Source organism: Equus quagga, chromosome 15, assembly GCF_021613505.1.
Source record: "Equus quagga isolate Etosha38 chromosome 15, UCLA_HA_Equagga_1.0, whole genome shotgun sequence".
Lineage (NCBI taxonomy): Eukaryota > Metazoa > Chordata > Mammalia > Perissodactyla > Equidae > Equus > Equus quagga.
This window is the reverse complement of record NC_060281.1, coordinates 11,978,736-11,998,134: the sequence shown is the minus strand read 5'-3', so window position 1 is coordinate 11,998,134 and position 19,399 is coordinate 11,978,736. Positions and strand designations below refer to the sequence as shown.

At 40.2% G+C, this 19,399-nt stretch overlaps 1 protein-coding gene across 3 annotated transcripts in view; it reads left to right on the top strand.

The window, feature by feature from the left end:
• Positions 1-540: 540 nt before the first annotated feature.
• FAM83B (family with sequence similarity 83 member B) overlaps positions 541-19,399 on the top strand; it is a 78,102-nt gene continuing 59,243 nt past the window's right edge. The window contains exons 1-2 of one of the 3 annotated variants that reach the window (XM_046640532.1): positions 541-614; positions 17,235-17,746. In XM_046640532.1, coding sequence (XP_046496488.1) covers positions 17,303-17,746 — 444 coding nt within the window. In that variant the 5' untranslated portion in view covers positions 541-614; positions 17,235-17,302. Of the gene's footprint in view, positions 615-1,002; positions 1,054-1,572; positions 1,925-17,234; positions 17,747-19,399 lie in introns of those variants that run through there. The other 2 variants (XM_046640531.1, XM_046640533.1) reach the window with 2 other exon arrangements.

The following is a 19,399-nucleotide window of genomic DNA, read 5'->3' as shown; positions in this document are numbered from 1 at the left end:
CAGGCGGTTGGGTAGAGGTCTGCATCGCTGGCTGCTGATTGGAATACTCTACTCCATCAGCCTCACTCTCTGGAGGGTGGAACAACCCTCACGCCCACCCTGCGGCCCCTCTGCCTCCCCTCCGTGCATTCCGGAGCCCAGGAAGGACGGGGGATGAGAGCACACCCCGCTCCTCCCAGGTTCACCCTCTTCCCAGGTGAGCGCGCCGTCCTCCCGGGTCTCTGCTCGCCCCGGCCGAGATGTCGGGACTTGTAATTGCCGGGCAGCCTCGAGGGCGGACAGAAAAGAAAGGTTTTTATACTTTGCTGGTGGAGGGCTGGGTTTTTGAGTTCAGACAGGTTCCGAGGCGCTCTCTGGCTGCGCGGGCTTTGGAGTGACAAGACTTCGAACTTGTTGCAACTCGTCCCCACACCCGCCCTCAGTCAGCTCTGCACCCGGTCCCGGACAGGCGCGGTCTGGGGCCGGAATAAGCTTCCCTCCGCCAACCTGACGCTCGCAGGTAACTCCCCCTCGCCTCTCCGCCCCTCCCCGCCCCTCCCCGCCCTCGCCGCTTCCTGGGAGGCAAACCTTCGGCGGCGGGAGCGGCGGCGCGCTGCTCGGGGGCGCTCCTGGCCGTAAGTGGGGCTCCCGGCCTCGGCGGGCGGGAGCCTGGAGGGCGCGGGGAGGGGGTTGCGGCAGGGCCCGGGGGCTGCACCCACCTGGGGCCGGCAGGGCACAGCGGAGGGAAAGGGACCTCCCTGGAAGCCCGCGCGGGCTCGGCAGTTCACCAGGGCGCACTGTGCCGTTTCCTCTGTCTTGCCTACTTTTCTTTTATTATCGTGTAGGAAGGAGTGAGTTGGGAAGTTTGAAAAGTTAAGTCTCGGGCGGGATGGGCTCGGGTTCCGCCAGGGACAGGAGCCGCCCACCGTGGACGTCGGATTTGTTTCCTCTTTCTTGCAGGAGTCCGCGGAGGACCCCCGGAGAGGAAGCCGGTAGAGAGGTTCTGGAAAGAGCCTCGTGGGAGGAAGTAAAAGGTGGAAGTGGAGGGGCGTGGGGGTTCACGGGAGGAAAAAAGTAAGGCGCTTAGGCTACAGAGGGGGCGTGGGTGTACTTTAGCTCTCGAGGGAGCAGCAGAACTCAAAAAGGAAGAAAAAGCTTTTCTTGACAAAATCTATTTTCTTATTTGTATCTGAGTCCGCTTCTGATTTTAGATTAGTCAAGACCTGTGCCTTTCAAACTTGGGTCCTCCTGAGCCTGGGTCTGTGTCCTCCATCAGCTCGCCAGGTGATTCTGGAACATACAGATTTGAGAACCATTGCTCTAAGTTGTGGTGGCCTTAAAATGAGAGTGCGACTAGAGGAGACTGCTCCTGAAAGGGACTTGGCGACTTTAGGCCTATCCTTTGCGACACGTTGGGAGAGTTATTGCCTGTATAAGGTGGGTGAGGAGGCAGACAGAGAATCTGCAAGGGTTAGTTGCTAGAGTCGTGGGTATGTAAAGAGACAATAGTGCTTTATAGGGAGGAGACAGGGAGGTTATGGGAACACAGGATAGCATGCTGACTGTGCCTGGAGTGACGAGGTTATAGGATATAGGATCGCCCACCCAGGAGTGGAGACAAGAACTAAAGAGGCTGGAACACTAAGAAAAAGACATGCTGGTGGCAAGCGGTCAAGGCTAGACTATGATGTCCAACAGCTCGTTTCCAGATTCCCACTTGTAGACATTTTGCCAGTTACTGGCAGGCACCTCCCCTCTTTCCCTTTCTCATCCCCAACAAATGCAGGAGCCCCAGGGAAATCCATGACTGTGGCTGAATCAGTCCTAACAATGAGCCAGAAAGGGGACGGTGATGAAAGGACTTAGAAGAGAAAGCTGGTCTTCTTGGTTTTTCAAAATAACTGAAGAATGAGGATGGTGTGAAACAGGATGCAGTGGGGGTGGGGTGAGTCTTTGTTTTGTTTGTTTTCTCCTCCTCTTTCTACAGTTCCCAGGATGGTACAAAGCCCCACACCTCCCAGTTCCAGATTCCACCCCCTTGATTTTGGGGTTAGGGCACACGTGGTGCACACACATATTCAGGGTGCTGGCTGCACCCTGCAGAGCCTGCCTGAGGGGCTGGGTGGATCCTGCCTTTAAAGCTGGCACATTCTAGACCGCAGATGCTCAGAATTTATTGTGGGAAGCATCAGCAGTTGAACAGTTGCTGAAAGGGATTGCGTAGATGGAGACGAACCACACCTCTGGTGCTGACTCAGTGATGTCTTTTCTGATTACTCTCCAGAGATTATTACTTTAACGATAACTAACTAAAGTCTTTTGGGATGGGTTAATTAATTTTATTATTCTCTCTGTTATATCCCCTCCTGCTACCATATCCCCTTACAGTTTATGGGGGAGGTTTGTGCATTGAGTGTTTTACTGACTGTGGCTTAACTCACCCTGCAGCGAGTCACTCGCCTGTTTCCCATTCAATTACATTGTACCATAGTGAGTTTCCAAGATGGTGCGTTGTACTTGAAGTCTGCAGAGGCTTATGGTGAAACTATGATCCCAGTAAAGCAGGCCTCTTCTGTAGCATAAATCTGGTTAGAGACCTTTTGAAAAGGCCCGCTTAGCTTAATTTAATTAACTAATTATTTATAAAGTTACAAGTTGTCCTTGTTGAGCTAGTTAGGTAAGTTTGCATGTCTCTCCCTCTGGAACTTGCAAAATATGAGTGTTCAGGATGTTTCACCATTCAGAGAGTCTCTTAAGCACAATGTTACTGTTAATTTTGAAATGTACTTTTGTTCATTTAATTATTTCTGATCTGGAAGTGGGATGTATTTTAGAACTTTGTTGGTGAAGTTGTCGTTTGACAATCAGAATACATTTCCCCCTTATCTTCATGGCCCCCCCCATGGAAAAAGAATTCTAAGTGATGGTTATGGATTTTAAGGATACCGTGGATTAAATGTTATACACATAACACCTAAGCTCCATCAAGAATTAAATCTACCAACATTTCTCTGAGAAAACGTGCTGGAGCCTCCAAGTGGAGCTTCCTTCCTACTGAGGTGGGTCAGTGGGCATTGGCACTGTTTCGAGGTCTCTCTCCCAGCCCACAAGGGTGGGGTAGAGTTCCAGGGTGATTGGCACCAACAATCACTAACCATTGTTGGCGTCTGAGTACTGTGGGCTGCTGACACAGGAGCTGGCGAAATGGCAGGCTCCAGTAGAAATGGTATAGGTGGAGGTGGAGTGTGATGGGAGCAAGTTAGCTCCAGGATTGGGGGGGAGGGTTTGTTAAGAGGTCAAGAGGTTGGCATATACAGGAAGTAGGGGTGGGAGATGAGGGAGGCAAAAGATGTTTTCAGCAGTTATGACGCTGTGAGGAAGATGAGCCTGTGTTAGAGAGATGATCCAGATAGAAAAGATATTCACCCATTGGGCACATCTCTGTTGGGAAGTGCTTGAATCACATGATCGTGAATGATATGAGGAACCCTTTCCTCTGGGGACATCTAATTACTACCCAGTTTGTATTTGGTTTTATTTTCACACAGTCCTTAGGAGTGAGGCCAGATGTTCCCTAAAGGCACATACGGTTTGTCTTTTGAGCTATATGTAATTTGTAGACTGCACCATCCCTGGGGAAGGTAAGGTAGTAATGGTCAGCTTCGTGAGTACTGGCATAGGGTCAGGTGCAATCCCCAAGTTACTGTAAGAGACCCATTTTAAAGAGTTTGTACAAAAGTATGCAGTCATGGTATCTAAAGGCTATTACTTTATGCTCTTGTACTCCATCCATTCATTAAAAATAGAGAGAGAGAGAGTGAGAGAGGGAGAAAGAGAGAGACTGTTGTGCACTGAGTGGTGTGTTCTACTCTGGGGATATGAAGGTTACAAGATACTGTTCCTGGATCTCAGGAAGCTCATAGTCATGTATCTAATAATCATTTTAAGTACAAACAGAAATTAGTGGATCGGGTCCATTTACTTAGTATTTCTTTCATATACTGAAGCTCCCAGCAGATATTGTATATGTTCCTTAATCATTTGTGAAATTGAACAGTAGAAGACCTGAGTTAGTTGTGTTTTTGGACAAGGTTCTTAAGTTCTGTTGGCCTCTCAGGTTTTTCACTGGCATTGTGAAGGGTTTGGACTGCATGATCACTAGCGCGTCCCATTCTGCTCTGAAATTCTCTATGATCACTTCTTACTGAGGGTACCATAAGGTGTCCCCAAAGTATCACTGGGAAGCTCATTATTTCCACTTCTGTTGTTAAATTTTCATTTCAAAGGGTTTTAGTTCTCTATTTGTCATGAGGTCGCTTCTCTGATTCTATAAGCATTACTCACTTGGGGAAGAAAAGACAGTTTTCAAAGCACTAAACAGTGGCGTCTTCCTCCTCAATGGCTCTAATAGCATCAAATACCCAACATGAGCTGTTTGTCTGGGCTGTCATTTATACACATGCACAAGCAATTTATATACATGCACAAGCAATGATGGCTTTAATTCTTAACGGCATGTTGCTCCAAATACTTAGTCTCATCTGACTCATTCAACAGCTGTTTCCTGCTGTTTTAAAACAATTGTCTTTTTCTCAAATAAATGTAACTTCTGAATTATTTGTTAGAGAAGGGCGAAACAAAGCTCAGTTGTTTTTAGAGTAAGGAACTATTGATGAGACTGACAGTGTTCCCCAATGACTCGTTTTTTCATCTCAACCCTTCCTTTCCTTTCTTGTCTTGTATTGTCCCTTTATTCTTTCGTCCAATCTTATCTTTTCTGGCCTCTCTTTGTCCCTTCTTGTTCCTTGTCTTCCTTTTCCTCCTTTTCCTCCCCTGTGCTACTCTTCTCTTCCCTTTCTTTCTTTTCCTCTGCTTCCTTACCCTTCTTTACTCATCTCTTCTCATCCTTTCTCTTGTCTTCTTTTCCTACCTCATCTTTCATCTTTTCTTTTTCCTTCTCTTCCATTTCCTACCTCTATTTATTTGTCTATTTCTCCATCTCTTTACTTATTTATTTATTTATCTATTTATCTTTCTTTATTTCTATCTGTCATCTCTATCAGTACAGTTCTCTACTTCGGTACATTGTATGTTTCTAAAAAAATATATAAAAGTGAAATTATATGAAAAATCAAACAACAAATATATATCACAAGGGGGATTATAGTCTCTAATAGCTAAAATATATTGTAAATAAAATTGCCAGTTACACTTTGAATGTTAAATACAGTATTCAACAGTACATTTCTAGAATTTTATACAATTTTTAAAAGATTTCTTCTTTTCCCTCACAATGGCACACATGTACAGTGATTCTCTGATTAAAGCTAAAGATTTGCCTGTTTTGGCACATCCAGAGAGTTCCATCTTTTCCTTGATTATATTCAATTATACACATTTTATCCCTAACATAAAGACTGTCATTTTTGCATTTTCCTAAAACTTATAAAATAAGTTCAATTTGCAATAAAATATTCAGATAAGAGTGCAAATAACACAGAAGCGTAATGATGTTTTGAAACTGCGTAGTGAGATGCTGATAGCCTCCCTGTGTGGTTAGTTGAGATATTTGTTAATTGTTAATTATTAAAGACTAGATTTATCACAGAAAAGCTACTTTGAGGGTCAGTGTCCAATGTAGAAAAGTTCAAAGGTCAAAAGAACTAACTAGGGGACCACTTATGCATATAATCAAACCTTTAAATAACTCAGTAGGGGGGCTGGCCCCGTGGCCGAGTGGTTAAGTTCTCGCGCTCCGCTGCAGGCGGCCCAGTGTTTCGTTGGTTCGAATCCTGGGCGCGGACATGGCACTGCTCGTCAGACCACGCTGAGGCAGCGTCCCACATGCCACAACTAGAAGAACCCACAACGAAGAATACACAACTATGTACCGGGGGGCTTTGGGGAGAAAAAGGAAAAAATAAAATTAAAAAAAAAAAATGTGAAATTAATAAAAAAAAAAAGAAAAAAAAAAAAGAAATAACTCAGTAGGGTGCTGGCCCTGTGGCCAAGTGGTCAAGTTTGAGTGCCCTGCTTCAGTGGCCTGGAGTTTCCCCAGTTGGGATCCTAGGCACGGACATGGCACTGCTCGTCAAACCATGCTGAGGTGGCGTCCCACATAGCACAACCAGAAGGACCTACAAGTAGAATGTACAGCTATGTACTGGGGGGCTTTGGAGAGAAGAAGAAGAAAAAAAAAGAATACTGGCTATAGATATTAGGTCAAATGCCAATCTTTAAAAAAAAATCTCAGTAGGAAAATGATATTAAAGAAAATTAAAATTACAACATATATCTGTAATTTCTATGGCTATTAATGTCAGACAAAAAGCATCAGTCCATATACATTGAAAGTAATACAGAAGTGCTTTATTGCAAAAGCATTTATTTGGGCAATACTAGGCCAGTTCTTGTACATTCATGTCTAAAGATATTCTCTGAGAAATCGGTCACCTCTGGCACATAGTCAAAGCTTTGATTCAGAGCCCTCTTATTAATATAGGGTCTTCAAAATATTTTAAATTCTGTATTTTGTTTATGGAGTAGATTTACTCCCTTTTAGCAGGTTAAGTCTTGTATGTAGAAGAGTTAGAACAAGAAGCTTTAAAGGAAAAGAGCATAAAATCTCCCCAGGGCCATCGGATGCTGTTATGATTCCCTAGAAAGTTGAGACAGGAGCCCTTGAGTATCTTAAGCAGGTGTGTGCATGTATCACACACAGAGAATAAATGACTTGATAAAATCATTAATTATTTGAGTTAAAGAATAATTATTATCTTTGATTTTAATGTCACAGTGTAGTGATACCATTATTGGGGGGAGACCCCAAATAATTCAGTTTATTTTATGTATTGTGCATGCGAGTAATTTTCTAGATTTGTATAGAGGATGGTTAAAACTGAAACAAAGAGAGAACAGTTTCAGATAATGTAATCAGTGATAACACCCTGGGAAGAGTGCTAAGGTCTTTCCACTGAAGAATGTATGTTGTGGGGCCAGCTTGGTGGCGCAGCAGTTAAATTTGCACGTTCTGCTTCAGTAGCCCGGGGTTTGCCAGTTCGGATCCTGGGTGCGGACCTACACACCGCTTGTCAAGCCATGCTGTGGCTGGCGTCCCACATAGAAAGTAGAGGAAGATAGGCACAGATGTTCGCTCAGGAGGAGGGTTCCTGGCGGATGTTAGCTGATCTTCCTAAAAAAAGAAAAAAAGAAAAGAGTGTGTGTTGTTGTAGGAATTGCTAAATGCTAGCCACATCTTTCCTGGGAAAGGTAAGTTGAGACTAAGAGAAGAGCCCTGCCTTTGAAATCAGTTAGAACTCTGAGCAGCACAGGAGTTAAAAGAACAAGATTTACAAACCTGTACACAGGTACACACACAGTAAATTGTGCATAGCAGAAAGTTCCCAGGGATAGCCATGATACCATCGTGTGGCTGTGCTATCTCCTCCTCCTTCGCTGTTACACTGTCAAGCGCCTTAAGGTCAAATGAAAGCGAAACGATGGAGCTAGCAGGTGCATTTGCTGGTTCAGGTCTGCTTTGGGCAACTGTGCCTGGAGTTTTGTAAACATCAGCTTTGTCTCGGTCATTACAGTCTCCAGGTTAGATCCAGGGTCAGAGGAATTCAGCACGGCTATGAAGCCAGATCTCAGGGCACCAGGTAACCGCTTATACGTAACCCACAAGACCTATCTATACAAATCCAGCCGCATTTTACATATTGTAAAAGTGTATTTCTTTATACCTTACTGGATAACTTCCGTGTGTGCAAGTATTCTGTAATCAAGTTAGAGAAGACAATGAGGAAGCTTATTTAGAAAAAAATAAAAGGTTTAAATTACTCTGAGCTAGTTTTCTAGTCAGAATTCTTTTGGAATTTCTGGGCGAAAATAAAAGAAAAGCACATTATTTCCTGAGCAGGCTTGATTCAAAGTGAATCCTTAGGGAAAAGACTAATAAAGAATTGCTAAACCTTGGTATTATTTTAGATGCTCTGATTATTTATGTGGATCTCTTTACAAATTGAAACTAAAATCTTTCTAGGTTAGATATATTATTAACAGTTAATATTTTTTGACATTTTAACTAAATAAATTTACATCCATTTGTACAATTTCCACAACATTGTTACCGTCTTTAAACCTCTAGTTTTTAATAGTCCAGGATTGCTTTTTTGCTGCTAAATATATATAACACTTTGACTTTTATTTTTTTGAGGAAGATTAGCCCTGAGCTAACATCCACCACCAACCCTCCTCTTTTTGCTGAGGAAGACTGGCCCTGAGCTAACATCCATGCCCATCTTCCTCTACTTTCTATGTGGGATGCCTGCCACAGCATGGCTTGACATGTGGTGCATAGGTCCGTGCCCAGGATCTGAACTGGCAAACCCCAGGCCTCCGATGCAGAGTGTGCAAACTTAACTGCTGGGCCAGTGGGCCAGCCCCAACACTTTGACTTTTGATAGCTGTTCCCAGCATACCTAAGCAAAACGCATTTTCTTAAGACATTTTGTTTTCAAACTTTCACCTTTTCCTAGATGAAGCACACTTTGTTAGATGTATTTGGAAAGCGACTTTAATAGTTCACATTGGAGCACAGATTTATTCAATTTTCCTTCAGCACCTGTCCCTCTATAAATGTCAACGTCTACCAAGGTTGACTCTTTGTTGTTTTAAATGGACTCAAAAGGTGGGACAAGAGTGCGTATGACACATGTTCCGCATTTCACTCCATGATCCCCTTGTTGCCTATGGTGTTCTTGTCTAGATATATTATGTCTTTGTTATAAATTATGCTAAGGTTCTGAAACTGAAATTGAAAGATCCTGAACTCTACTTCCTGTGGTATCCAAGGAATTGTGGAGAGGTGTCGTGAAGTGGGGAGAAGGAGAGGCAAGATGAGTGAGGGGATGGGTAGGTAGATCGATCGATTGATCGATCGATCAGTCCCCAGTTATTTCTCCGTTATGATTACACAGTGAGGGAAGGTTCCAACGTACTTGTAATATAAGTCAATAGGCCTTATCCAAGATAGCAGTGGTGCTCAGGATATGGAATAACCAATATGACAGAGTCCTGATAATTAGACTACACCAGCTGGTGACCTTTGAGGACCTTCCATTCTAATGAGGAGGATATAGGCAGTGGCAAGTAAATAAATAATTATTTTACATAATGAGAAGGGCTGTAATTTAAATAAAGCTGACTGATAGAACTAAGCATGGCAGAGAAGGTGGGTTCTCTTTAAAATGGGTAGCCTGGAGGACCTCTCTAAGGAGGTGAGATAGAAGTAAGATAGGAATGAAAAGAAGGAGCGTTCTAGGCGGATGACACAACTAGAGCAAAGGTCCCAAGATGGGAATTAACTCAGCATGTTAAATGTAGAAAACAAAATGTGTTAGATGTTCAGAGTAGGTAGCCAGAAACCCATTGGATATATGAGTCTGGAGGCTGGGGGAGCGGTCAGGTCTGGAGATGTGTGAGTCATCTCTGGATATACAGATTTCCTTCTGTAAGGCTGGATGAGATCATCCTGGGGAGAGTATCGACAGAGAGGAATGAAGATAGAGAGGAGGAAAGCTCCCAAGCCCAAGCCCTGACAACAGGAAAATAAGTAGCTTTGATGGCATTTCTGGGAAATTCTTAGCCTTCTTCCCTAGAACCCAGCTTTGAAGACGTCTCAATAGTGATTTTCGGATACCATTGGCACTAACAATAGTCACTATTTAAAATCGTTTCCCCTAACATCTAGCATTCACAAGAGAAAAGTAGATCCTGATCCAGTTGTAAGTTTTACCTGCCTTTGGAATAGGGAGAAAGAGAGACTTCTTGAAACCAGAAGAATCTGGATTCATATCTGAATGATTGGATAAACTTAAGCCTTACACTACTTTGTTTTATCAAGTTGTAAAATATAGACTTTTAAACTTCTTAGGGCTGCTCTGGAATATATAGTTTACACCAATTTCACCTTAATGATAGACCAAACATCTATAATCATAATCCCTTTAAACACCCAATGAATCCTTTCTTCCTGCTGAAGTAAGCTGATAGAGTAACAGAACTGATACCAAAAACCAGGAGAAATGAGTCGTGCTTTACAGTTAATTTGCATCACTGCTTATGTTGAAAAATACAAGACTTAGAACGTCATTTCATTAAGATTAATTTAAATGCACAGAAACTATATGCAGAATGACTTTAACGTAATTTAACATTTCAAAATAGCAATTTTTAAGGGAATCCCCAAACAGCACTTGATAATATCTCTCTTCTTCTGGTGAAGTGCACATTTGAACTTAGCATTTATGTTTTTTGATAGACATCTATGGATTTATCTTTTACGTCCTCAATCGGTTTCTAATTATTCTTTTTAAAAGCCCTTTACAAATGGGTGATATACTATCAAAAAACTAACCTCCATTTGACATAAACAAAGACATACTTCAATCATAAAGAGTTCTGCATGGATATTATCATTTTTTAGAAGCTTATTCTTCAGCCTTTTTTGGCCTATCATCCTTTAATCAACTCTCATTCTGTTATATTGAGTTATTGAGGCAGCATATTATTAGCATGTTATTTAACAATTATGTACTGAGCCTTAAGAATTGTGCTAAACAGACATAATCTCCGCCATCACAGAGTTTGTAATCTAGTGAAGAAGGTAGATGATACGTTTCAGTAATTCGTGAGAAGTAATGACACGGGTTGGGACAGCTGGGGGAGCTACTTCAGTGGCTCTAGTCCTCGCCCCTGAGAGTTAGGGATGACGCCATGTATCAGTGAGCTACGTACTGAGACCTCATTAAGTACATCCAGTTATTTTTATCTTTTCTTTCCTTTATGGTCCCTGTGCCCACAGAGCTTTAGTTTCTAGATGTTTTGTACTTGTTCGTGTGTTGCTCTGTAGGAATTATTACACTATTTTGTCTGCAGGGTTTTGAATCACCAATTACAGTCAACTTAGTACATGAATGAAAAAAGAGGAGGATATTTTAAAGTAAAAAATAACTATTGGGTTACTTCTTTTCAAAAATTTCTTTTTCCCCACTGCAAAAAATACATATTCATTGAAAAGCATTTGGTAAATATAGAAAAGTGTCAGAAGCTTTAAAAAATCCCCGACAGAACCACCACTCAAGACAACCACTCTACTTTTTTGCATCTGTGTTTTTCCGTTTGTTTTTGGGTGAGTTGTGTTTAATTGTAATTTCGCTCTTATGTGGTTTCCTAGCCTACTTGTTACTCATATAACATCATAACATAAGCATTTTTACATGTTATTAAAAGTACTACAGGCAGCTTTTGACTTTCTTGTCTTTTCGTTTGAAAATGAGTGTATATAATGTTACTTATTTAACTTCCACAAGATGAAGCTGAGCTGTGAAGGCTGACTCAGGAGAGTCTGGGAATAGGAGGATAGTAGGCAGTTTCTTGTCACCCTAAAGTAAGCAACACTCTTCTAACCACGTCCCTACTTCCAAGCAAAGTTAGCGAATTTGTCGGTATGGTAGACCTTTTCAGGTGGAAAAATATATATGTTCATAGAATTTTGAAGCAAAGGGTGCCCCCAGAACCCGATTTATTACACATTCTAGGACTCTGTCCAAAAATATGTCTTCTGTTTGATTACATCCAGAAAGAGGGTAGTAGGAAGAAAGTAAGAGAAAAGTAGAGCCTTATTAGTAAATAAAATCCTTCCTATGTTGCCACCTAACGATCTTTAGCAGTTTTTATGGCTGATATAGAATTGAGGCTTTTATCTCATTTAGTTCTCATAGAAGCCCTTTGCAGTCAATATTATAAATTTACCCATTTTCCTGGTGAGAATTGTAAGGCTTAGAGCCCTGAAATAACGTGACTGAGGTTTTACCACTAACATGTGCCAGAGCAGAATTCAAATCCTGGGCTGTCTTACCGCTGTGTCACTGAGCCAACCTGTGGTTTGTCATTTACCCCTTAAAATAATTCTTCTCCCCACATCATATAATTGACTACTACTCTTCTGTGTCTCTCTTAGCTTTCTCTGTGGACTAAACATTAAAATTTTTCAACTATTCTTCATGACATAATCTGCCTCGAGCCCTGCTCAATCCTGCACTGTACAGTTAATTTTTAATGTAAATTCAAACCTTTAAATGTATTATGTTTAATCTTGTTGATGTCGATTTATTATTTCCCCACTGTAAGATCATTTGGAATATTGATTCCAGTATCTAATGTATGTGCTCTTGTTCAATTCTTCAAACCGTGTCCATGTTTTTCTATGTATTCATCCAAATAATTGTTACACATGTTAACCAGGACCAGGACAAGATGGCACACTTTGGCACAGCACAAAATACAAACCCATCAGGATGACCTTTTCCCATTCACTGGAGCTTCTGGAATGCTAATATCATGATAGAATCCAATTTAGAAGTAGTTTAGGTGTTCATAAAAGAGTAATTTGCTTTAATTTCACTTGCATTTTAAGCCGTGCGTAGAGTAATCCTCCATAATTAGACTATTGAGTATATGCTTTCTTAGTAAAGGGTTCATTGTTTATCCTACAAATTTCTCTACAGGAATTACTCAATAAATACTTCCAAATGACAGCGAATGATTATTTTCATCTCATTAACATAAATTGGGGGCCTTTATATTCTCGTATCTGAACTGTGGTTTAGACCGAGGATGGCAAATACGTTGAATAACAGCCGAGACGAACAAACCCTGGAATGATTTTGGTAGGAGAGTTAGCCCATCCCCCAATTAAAAGAAATTAAGGAACCTAAGAAATGATTAGATATTGAGCAAATGGAGTTGTCATCTGGGATTTTTAAAATGAATTGGAGCTGTTTCGGTTTGTGCTTTTCCTAAATTTGATAAGATGGGTGATTTCATTGGTGATCCACATAGGGGCTGTTTGTGCCCGGCACGCTGTGACTGAGTATGCTGTGTGTTCATACGTTCCTTGGCCCGCAGAAAATCATCTCTGTGCAAGTCTGTAATCTGTGCTATTGGGCCATTTTGTTATAAATGTCAGTGTGAAGCCAGCTTAGAATCTTTTAATAAATTTGGATGCCAAAGTTAGATATCAAATTGTACTTGACAGCTTGAGCATTATAGTGAATTTTTAATTTAATAGTAGCTTCTTAAATGTTTTAATTGCCATCTTAAATTTCTGGCAATCAAATTCAAAGTCAAACACAATCTTGGCCCCTAAAAATTTGAAGAAAAAAGAGATATATGATCTTTAACTCTTGTGGACCGTGGATTATGATTTGATAAGACAGATGTTCTAAAACAATCCTGTATGAAATTTTTCATCGTAGGTAGGTAGACATTTCAATGCACATCGTGGAGTCAGTAACTTCCCCCTCAAAAAAAGACTGATTTGTTTTTCTCAGTATTTGAAAGACTGTAAAATATTCTGTAATGAAATTTGCTTAATTTGGAAGTTATGTCAGAGGACTTATTTTATAGTATCACATAAACTAGGAGAAACTCTTGAAATCAGTTTTTATTTCTCTGGGATCTATCTTGAGAGTGCAGTCACCGCATCGTGTGTTAGTTGCCCATTTAGTTTTACGAATGAAATTAATAAACTGTTTTCCAGAGTGGCTAGTGAATTGAAATCTATTTTTTTATATCTTATTTTATATCCTTTGTATTTACAGATTTAACATTTGGCATTTATATTTTCCACAAATGACCCTAAAGATGCAACATGAAAGGCAGTTTGTAATGGTTTTGAGGCATGGATTTGAGTCACTTGTTTTATAAGGCTCTTTTTCTGGAGTGAGTCATTTACCTGGCAGATGAGCCTAGCGGTCTGGTCAGCTTTTACATCATAGCGAGGTTTTATTTTTCTCTACTTGTTAACTCTATCATGTGTTAAAAGAATATACTTTCTAGGAGTTTTTAATGGTTATTAATTAAATGGTGCTCATTTATATGTTTAAAGGCACACCACTTAATCCTGTCCTCAAATAAAGCCCTTCAAATGTTCAGAGGTTGAACTCTTGAGACACTGTTGTAAGTCTCTAACTAAATCCAGCTGCTATGTTATTGCAGTAGCCATTGATGCAAGCACCATTTCCTTGCTGTTCCCCATTAAAATTTGTTTGTAGATGCTTCCTTCACAAGTATCTCTTGTAAACAGCTCTTGTGAAAAGTGAATATCTCTAGACAGTGGTTAGAATATAGCCTCTCCAACAAGACAATGTCAAGTGTATTTATTTCTTAACTCTTGTACATGATTTCTCAACTTCAGTGCTCATGGCTGTTGTATTTTTCTGTGAGGTGTATTTCTGCGTTGTACCTGTATCTGGGATTGCTATTGGATTAGGCCTATAGTGTTTCACTTTTTTCTCATTTTCAGTTGTTTTTTACTTCATAATTAACTTTTCATCTCTCTTTCTGATTTTATTTTGTTTTTATAGTCCCTTTGATCTCTATGATTTCTCAGTTTACACATAGTTCAAGAATGAATTTTTTATAGTTGCAGAATATATATTTTCATAGATAAAGCTCAGAAACAAATACAGTTTTTTAAAGCACTTTATGCATTTTAACTTTGAAATAGGTAATAAGAGTTTAACATCATGCTATAGGAATTCAAAAGTTAAATTTTAAAAATTAAGAAACAAATGCTTAGAAAAGTTGGGATTTTTATGAGCAATCAGCAGTACCTACCATTTGTAACAATTACACACAATTGATGTGATGTTCATGTAATCACTGGATGCCTGTTCCTTCATGGACTGGAATTATCAAATGAAAACCACACCTCACTAAACCTTAGGGAACTCTGCTTTAATCAAATGAATTAATTCTATCAAGCAAATGAAAACCGTATTCTTTGTTAAAAATGAGTATTATGTGCAAAAGAGAACTTTAATGAACACTTAAGAAGTCATTCATTAGTAGTATGATATCATGCATATGAAGTGAACAACTTAATGAAGATTTCTCAACCCTTGGCACTGTTGACATTTTGGGCCAGATAATTCCTTAATGTGGGTGGCTCTCCCGTGCATTGAAGGATGTTTAGCAGCATCCCTGGCCTCTACACGCTACATACCAGTAGCATACATCCCCACAAATCCTTACAATTAAAATGTCTCCAGACATTGTTCCGGGGGAGGGGCAAACCTCCCCTGTCGAGAACCACTGAACTTGAATAAAATATCATTAGGAAAAAGATGGCGCCTTACACAATGCTTGAGAAATTTACGAAAGCTTCAGCATTGCATCCCCAGTGCCTGTTGATAAATTAAGCTAATTTCAATTAGGTAATAAAAGAAACATTTTTATTTCTCCATACCAGAGATCTCACGCTAGCAGACAGGCTTGGTGTTCCTCCTTCTGCCCATGAAGGAGGAAGGACATGTTTCTGCAGAGCTCCACCATAATACCATGTGGGGCAGGAAGACTGTTTTCCCAACTCGGACACTGCATCGCCGAGCCTGGGTCACCCCTAGGATCCAGGGACAGTTCTAGTTGCCTAGGCTTGGATCAAGTTGTGACTCAAGCTGAGGGATCTCCAGAAGACCGAAAAGAACATCTTCTGTTTCTATTCTTATATCAGAGTCAATCTTTAGGCTTTCTATACTGTTAGCCTTTCTTTGTAAAAGTTCTGAGCCTGGGGATGGGGACAGGATTGTTTCCACTGAAATAGTAAAGCCAACCACCCTTTATTTTCTTTGTTCCTCAGCTCTGCCTTGCCATCTTCTGGATCTTTTCTGACCCCATCCCCCACAGCAAAATTCATGGCCATAGTGTCCATTCCTTCATGACTTCTCTGAGTGATTTGTGACTCTTATACCTTTTGTGCTAAGGAGTTAATAAATGGTAATAACTTCCTGGATTACCCTCCCAAGTCGAATTTGAATTTTGGTCGGCTTGAGACCAAAAAGGCTGAGTTAAGTGGAAAATTCAAAATTAGGGCAGGGCCACTGACAAAGACATTTTTGGTCAGATTAGCCCTTTTGTGCTCTTGCGCATCCTGGAGTTGTACTTTGTTTGAATTCAGACAATGGAGATCATGACTTCAAAAGACTGAAAGTCCCTGATTTAGTTGAGATAAAATCCAGTCCCGTATCTCCAACAGTGCATGATTCAATGAATAGCGTTTTGTGGGCTTTGTGAGGGATGGAGTGTGAACTTGGATAGGCAAATTTTGACTCTTAGGAGAGATCTGAAGTATCTTTGATGTCTTAAATTTCTTCATCGCCTATATGTTGTCAAGCCATCAAATCTCACTTCTTGCTTTGAACCCTCTCTTGAATATTCTTGTCACTCTTCACTGGGTATTTGAATGCTGAATGACTCTTCTAGCTACTCATCTCTCCTCCATTCCCCTGATGCTGCCTGACTAATTGTTTTATACACAGGTTTTGCTGAATCTCAAAAATCTCCTTTGTCTGGTCACACTTGGCTCCATCATGTCTATTCAACTTTATCTTCTCTCCTAGTAAAAGGAGCTTGCTTCCCGACAGGCCAAGTGTTTTTTTGCTAACTCTTGAATGTCAAGCTGATACCTGCTCTGTGCTTTTGCTTATGTTTTTCATTCTGGTGTGGAATGAAAATATTCCTTCTTGCTGCCTGGTCATATTCTAACTTGCTGCCCCAGCTTCAGCTGGAGCCCACCTCCTGCACAGGGCTATCTATAACTCGTGTATTCCATACTGAGATCTACTTGCTTTTATTCTGAAAGCATTGACTGTAGGCAGTACTCATTTTGGCCCTTAGAAATATATGGCTTTGTTCAAAGTGATAACAAATGGTTTTGTGTATACATTTTGTCTCTTCAACTAATTAATAAATTCCTGGAAGGCAAGTGTTTTGTGCTTTTTGTATTTCATGAGTATATATGCATGACAAGTGCTCAGAAAAGACTTGTATTAATGGCTGACCAGACATCAAAAAGGCTTATAGAAACTGATACTGCCACGTATAGTCGCAGACTACAGTTAAGATGGATGAACTTCTGGAGATCAGAGAAGGAAGGTGTATTTCCTGAGGTGAGAAACTGAAAGCAGAGGTAACTTAGAAGAGGAAAATCAACTAGCAGTCTGTAAAAGTAAATCTGTTTAGCTTATCTGTGATAGATATGTTAGTTACGGTGCAATTAATACCATTTTGGGTATGAAATGCATGTCATATTGAGCTACTGGTAGTAGAAATGAGTAAATGTAAAAATAATAGTTGACAGATATCATAGAACATTTATTATAGAAATCTGATCTTAATTTCCTTCTTTTCAGACATCCAGATACCTCTCGTCGCTGCACAAATGGACATTTGAAAGCACTGTTGTCAAACTCTCGCGAGCATGGAGACCTCATCGGTGCTGTCCTCACTGAACGATGAGTGTAAATCAGACAATTACATTGAACCTCACTACAAGGAATGGTATCGAGTGGCTATTGATACACTGATTGAACATGGGTTAGAAGCATATCATGAATTTCTTGCCAAGGAACGAGTCTCAGACTTTCTAGCTGAGGAAGAAATTAATTATATTTTGAAAAATGTCCAGAAAGTTGCACAAAGTACGGCCCAGGGTACTGATAATTCCTGTGATGACACCTCATCTTCAGGGACTTACTGGCCCATTGAATCTGATGTAGAAGCTCCAAATCTTGACTTAGGCTGGCCGTATGTGATGCCCGGACTCTTAGGGGGGACCCAGATAGAACTCCTCTTTCATCCGCCAAGAGCACACCTACTTACAATCAAGGAAACTATTCGGAAGATGATAAAAGAAGCAAGAAAGGTAATATTTCTATTTCTAAATGAAATATTTGAAACATATGAAAAAGCACCAAAGTAGTATAACAGATATGTATTTTAAGAGAATCTTTATGTGTGTGGATGACACCTATGATTTTTAGGAAATATACATATGGATGCATAGGAAAGTTGTGCTTCCCATGGATCACATGTATCTGAGAGAGTGGTGTTAGGTCCCTGCTGAAAGTGGAGATTTCCTTCTCTTCATAATGTACATACACCCATGAGAACTTCTGCCCCCTAAGGTAAGGCACGTGGACTGCGAAGATAATGATTTGACATATTCATAAATCCATAGCATTTCAGCTTCCCTTGGTCTCTGAAAAGAAATATGTTGCAGGTAAATCTGGTGAATTTTTCTTTATTCTCAGCAGGACTGAGCCCCAGTTCTTGCTCTGCATATAGTTTATGCTACTAAATAAACCATAGATTTATTTATTTCCTGAGTTTTGTGGGAACAGTATAAAATTAGGCATAACAGTGTAAAATTCTCAAGTAAGGTCCTGAGGTGCTTAACATTTTAGGGCCTCACTGCTCTTTATTAAATATTTATATTGGCTTGTAAATCTCAGAAATCCTATTTTGGAGCTGAGCTGTAACTGTAGAAATTTTCTTTTAATCAATCAAATGAAAGGTATTGAGAGTTTTCTGTGCGCTCAGCAGCAGGAGGGGCTCTGTGGAGACTACAACCCAATTTCCTAAGCTCTTGGTTGAGCTCAACCTAAGGTTTTAAAATGTGTGGACAAAAAGTTATGATTTTTGACTAAAAGTGTCTATTTCTTAGTTACTGATATTATGCAATATAGAAATTTACGTCTAAAAGGGACCTGAGGATGCGCACATACATAGCATTGATTTCTTCCGTGTCAACAAGACACAGAAATGCTTGAAAAGCATACTTTTATGAAGTACAGAAATATAAGGCCCTTGAAATCCATAGCAGCATGGTAGTTTGCGAGATAGGCAACTAAAAGCTTCACCGTCCTGTCAGGAAGACGCAGTGTTCTGAGGCTAATGTCAAATGTAGGCTTTTGCAAAAATAAGGTGATTTTTTCCCCCAAGCCTTTTGAGCTCAAATAACCTGAGTTTTTAGCTCTTAACTCCTTTAGCAGGATTATATTAAAGAAAGTACGAATCTATTCCAGTTGTTAAAAATCAGCTATAGAGTCAGGTACACGGTAGGTATGCAGACTTTATGGAATGAATTGAACTGTCAGTTCAATTTCCCAAATTGAACCATGAGTATTTTTAAAACTGTACTATCCGATGCTTTCTGAACACATTATGCAATTATATTCTGTAAAACAGCAGAACAAAAGTCAAGCAGATAGATGAGTCCTTGTAAAGGTAAAATAACAAATATCAAGTACTAACATTTGCTAATTTCTGTTTGGGAGACAATATGTTTTTGAATCACAAATGTTAACTCAAAATTGAAAACTACATCAGTGAAGATTAATGTTATTATTATGGTAAACTTAGTAGTTATGAATTCATCACCCGACACACAGCTCGTTTCTTCTGGAGCATTGCTTTTCTGTGATGTGAAATGAAATTCAGGAGATATCATTAGTTCTTGGGCCAGCACTCAACTGGAAACTGAACATTAGTCATGACGATCTGATGTGTTTTTCTT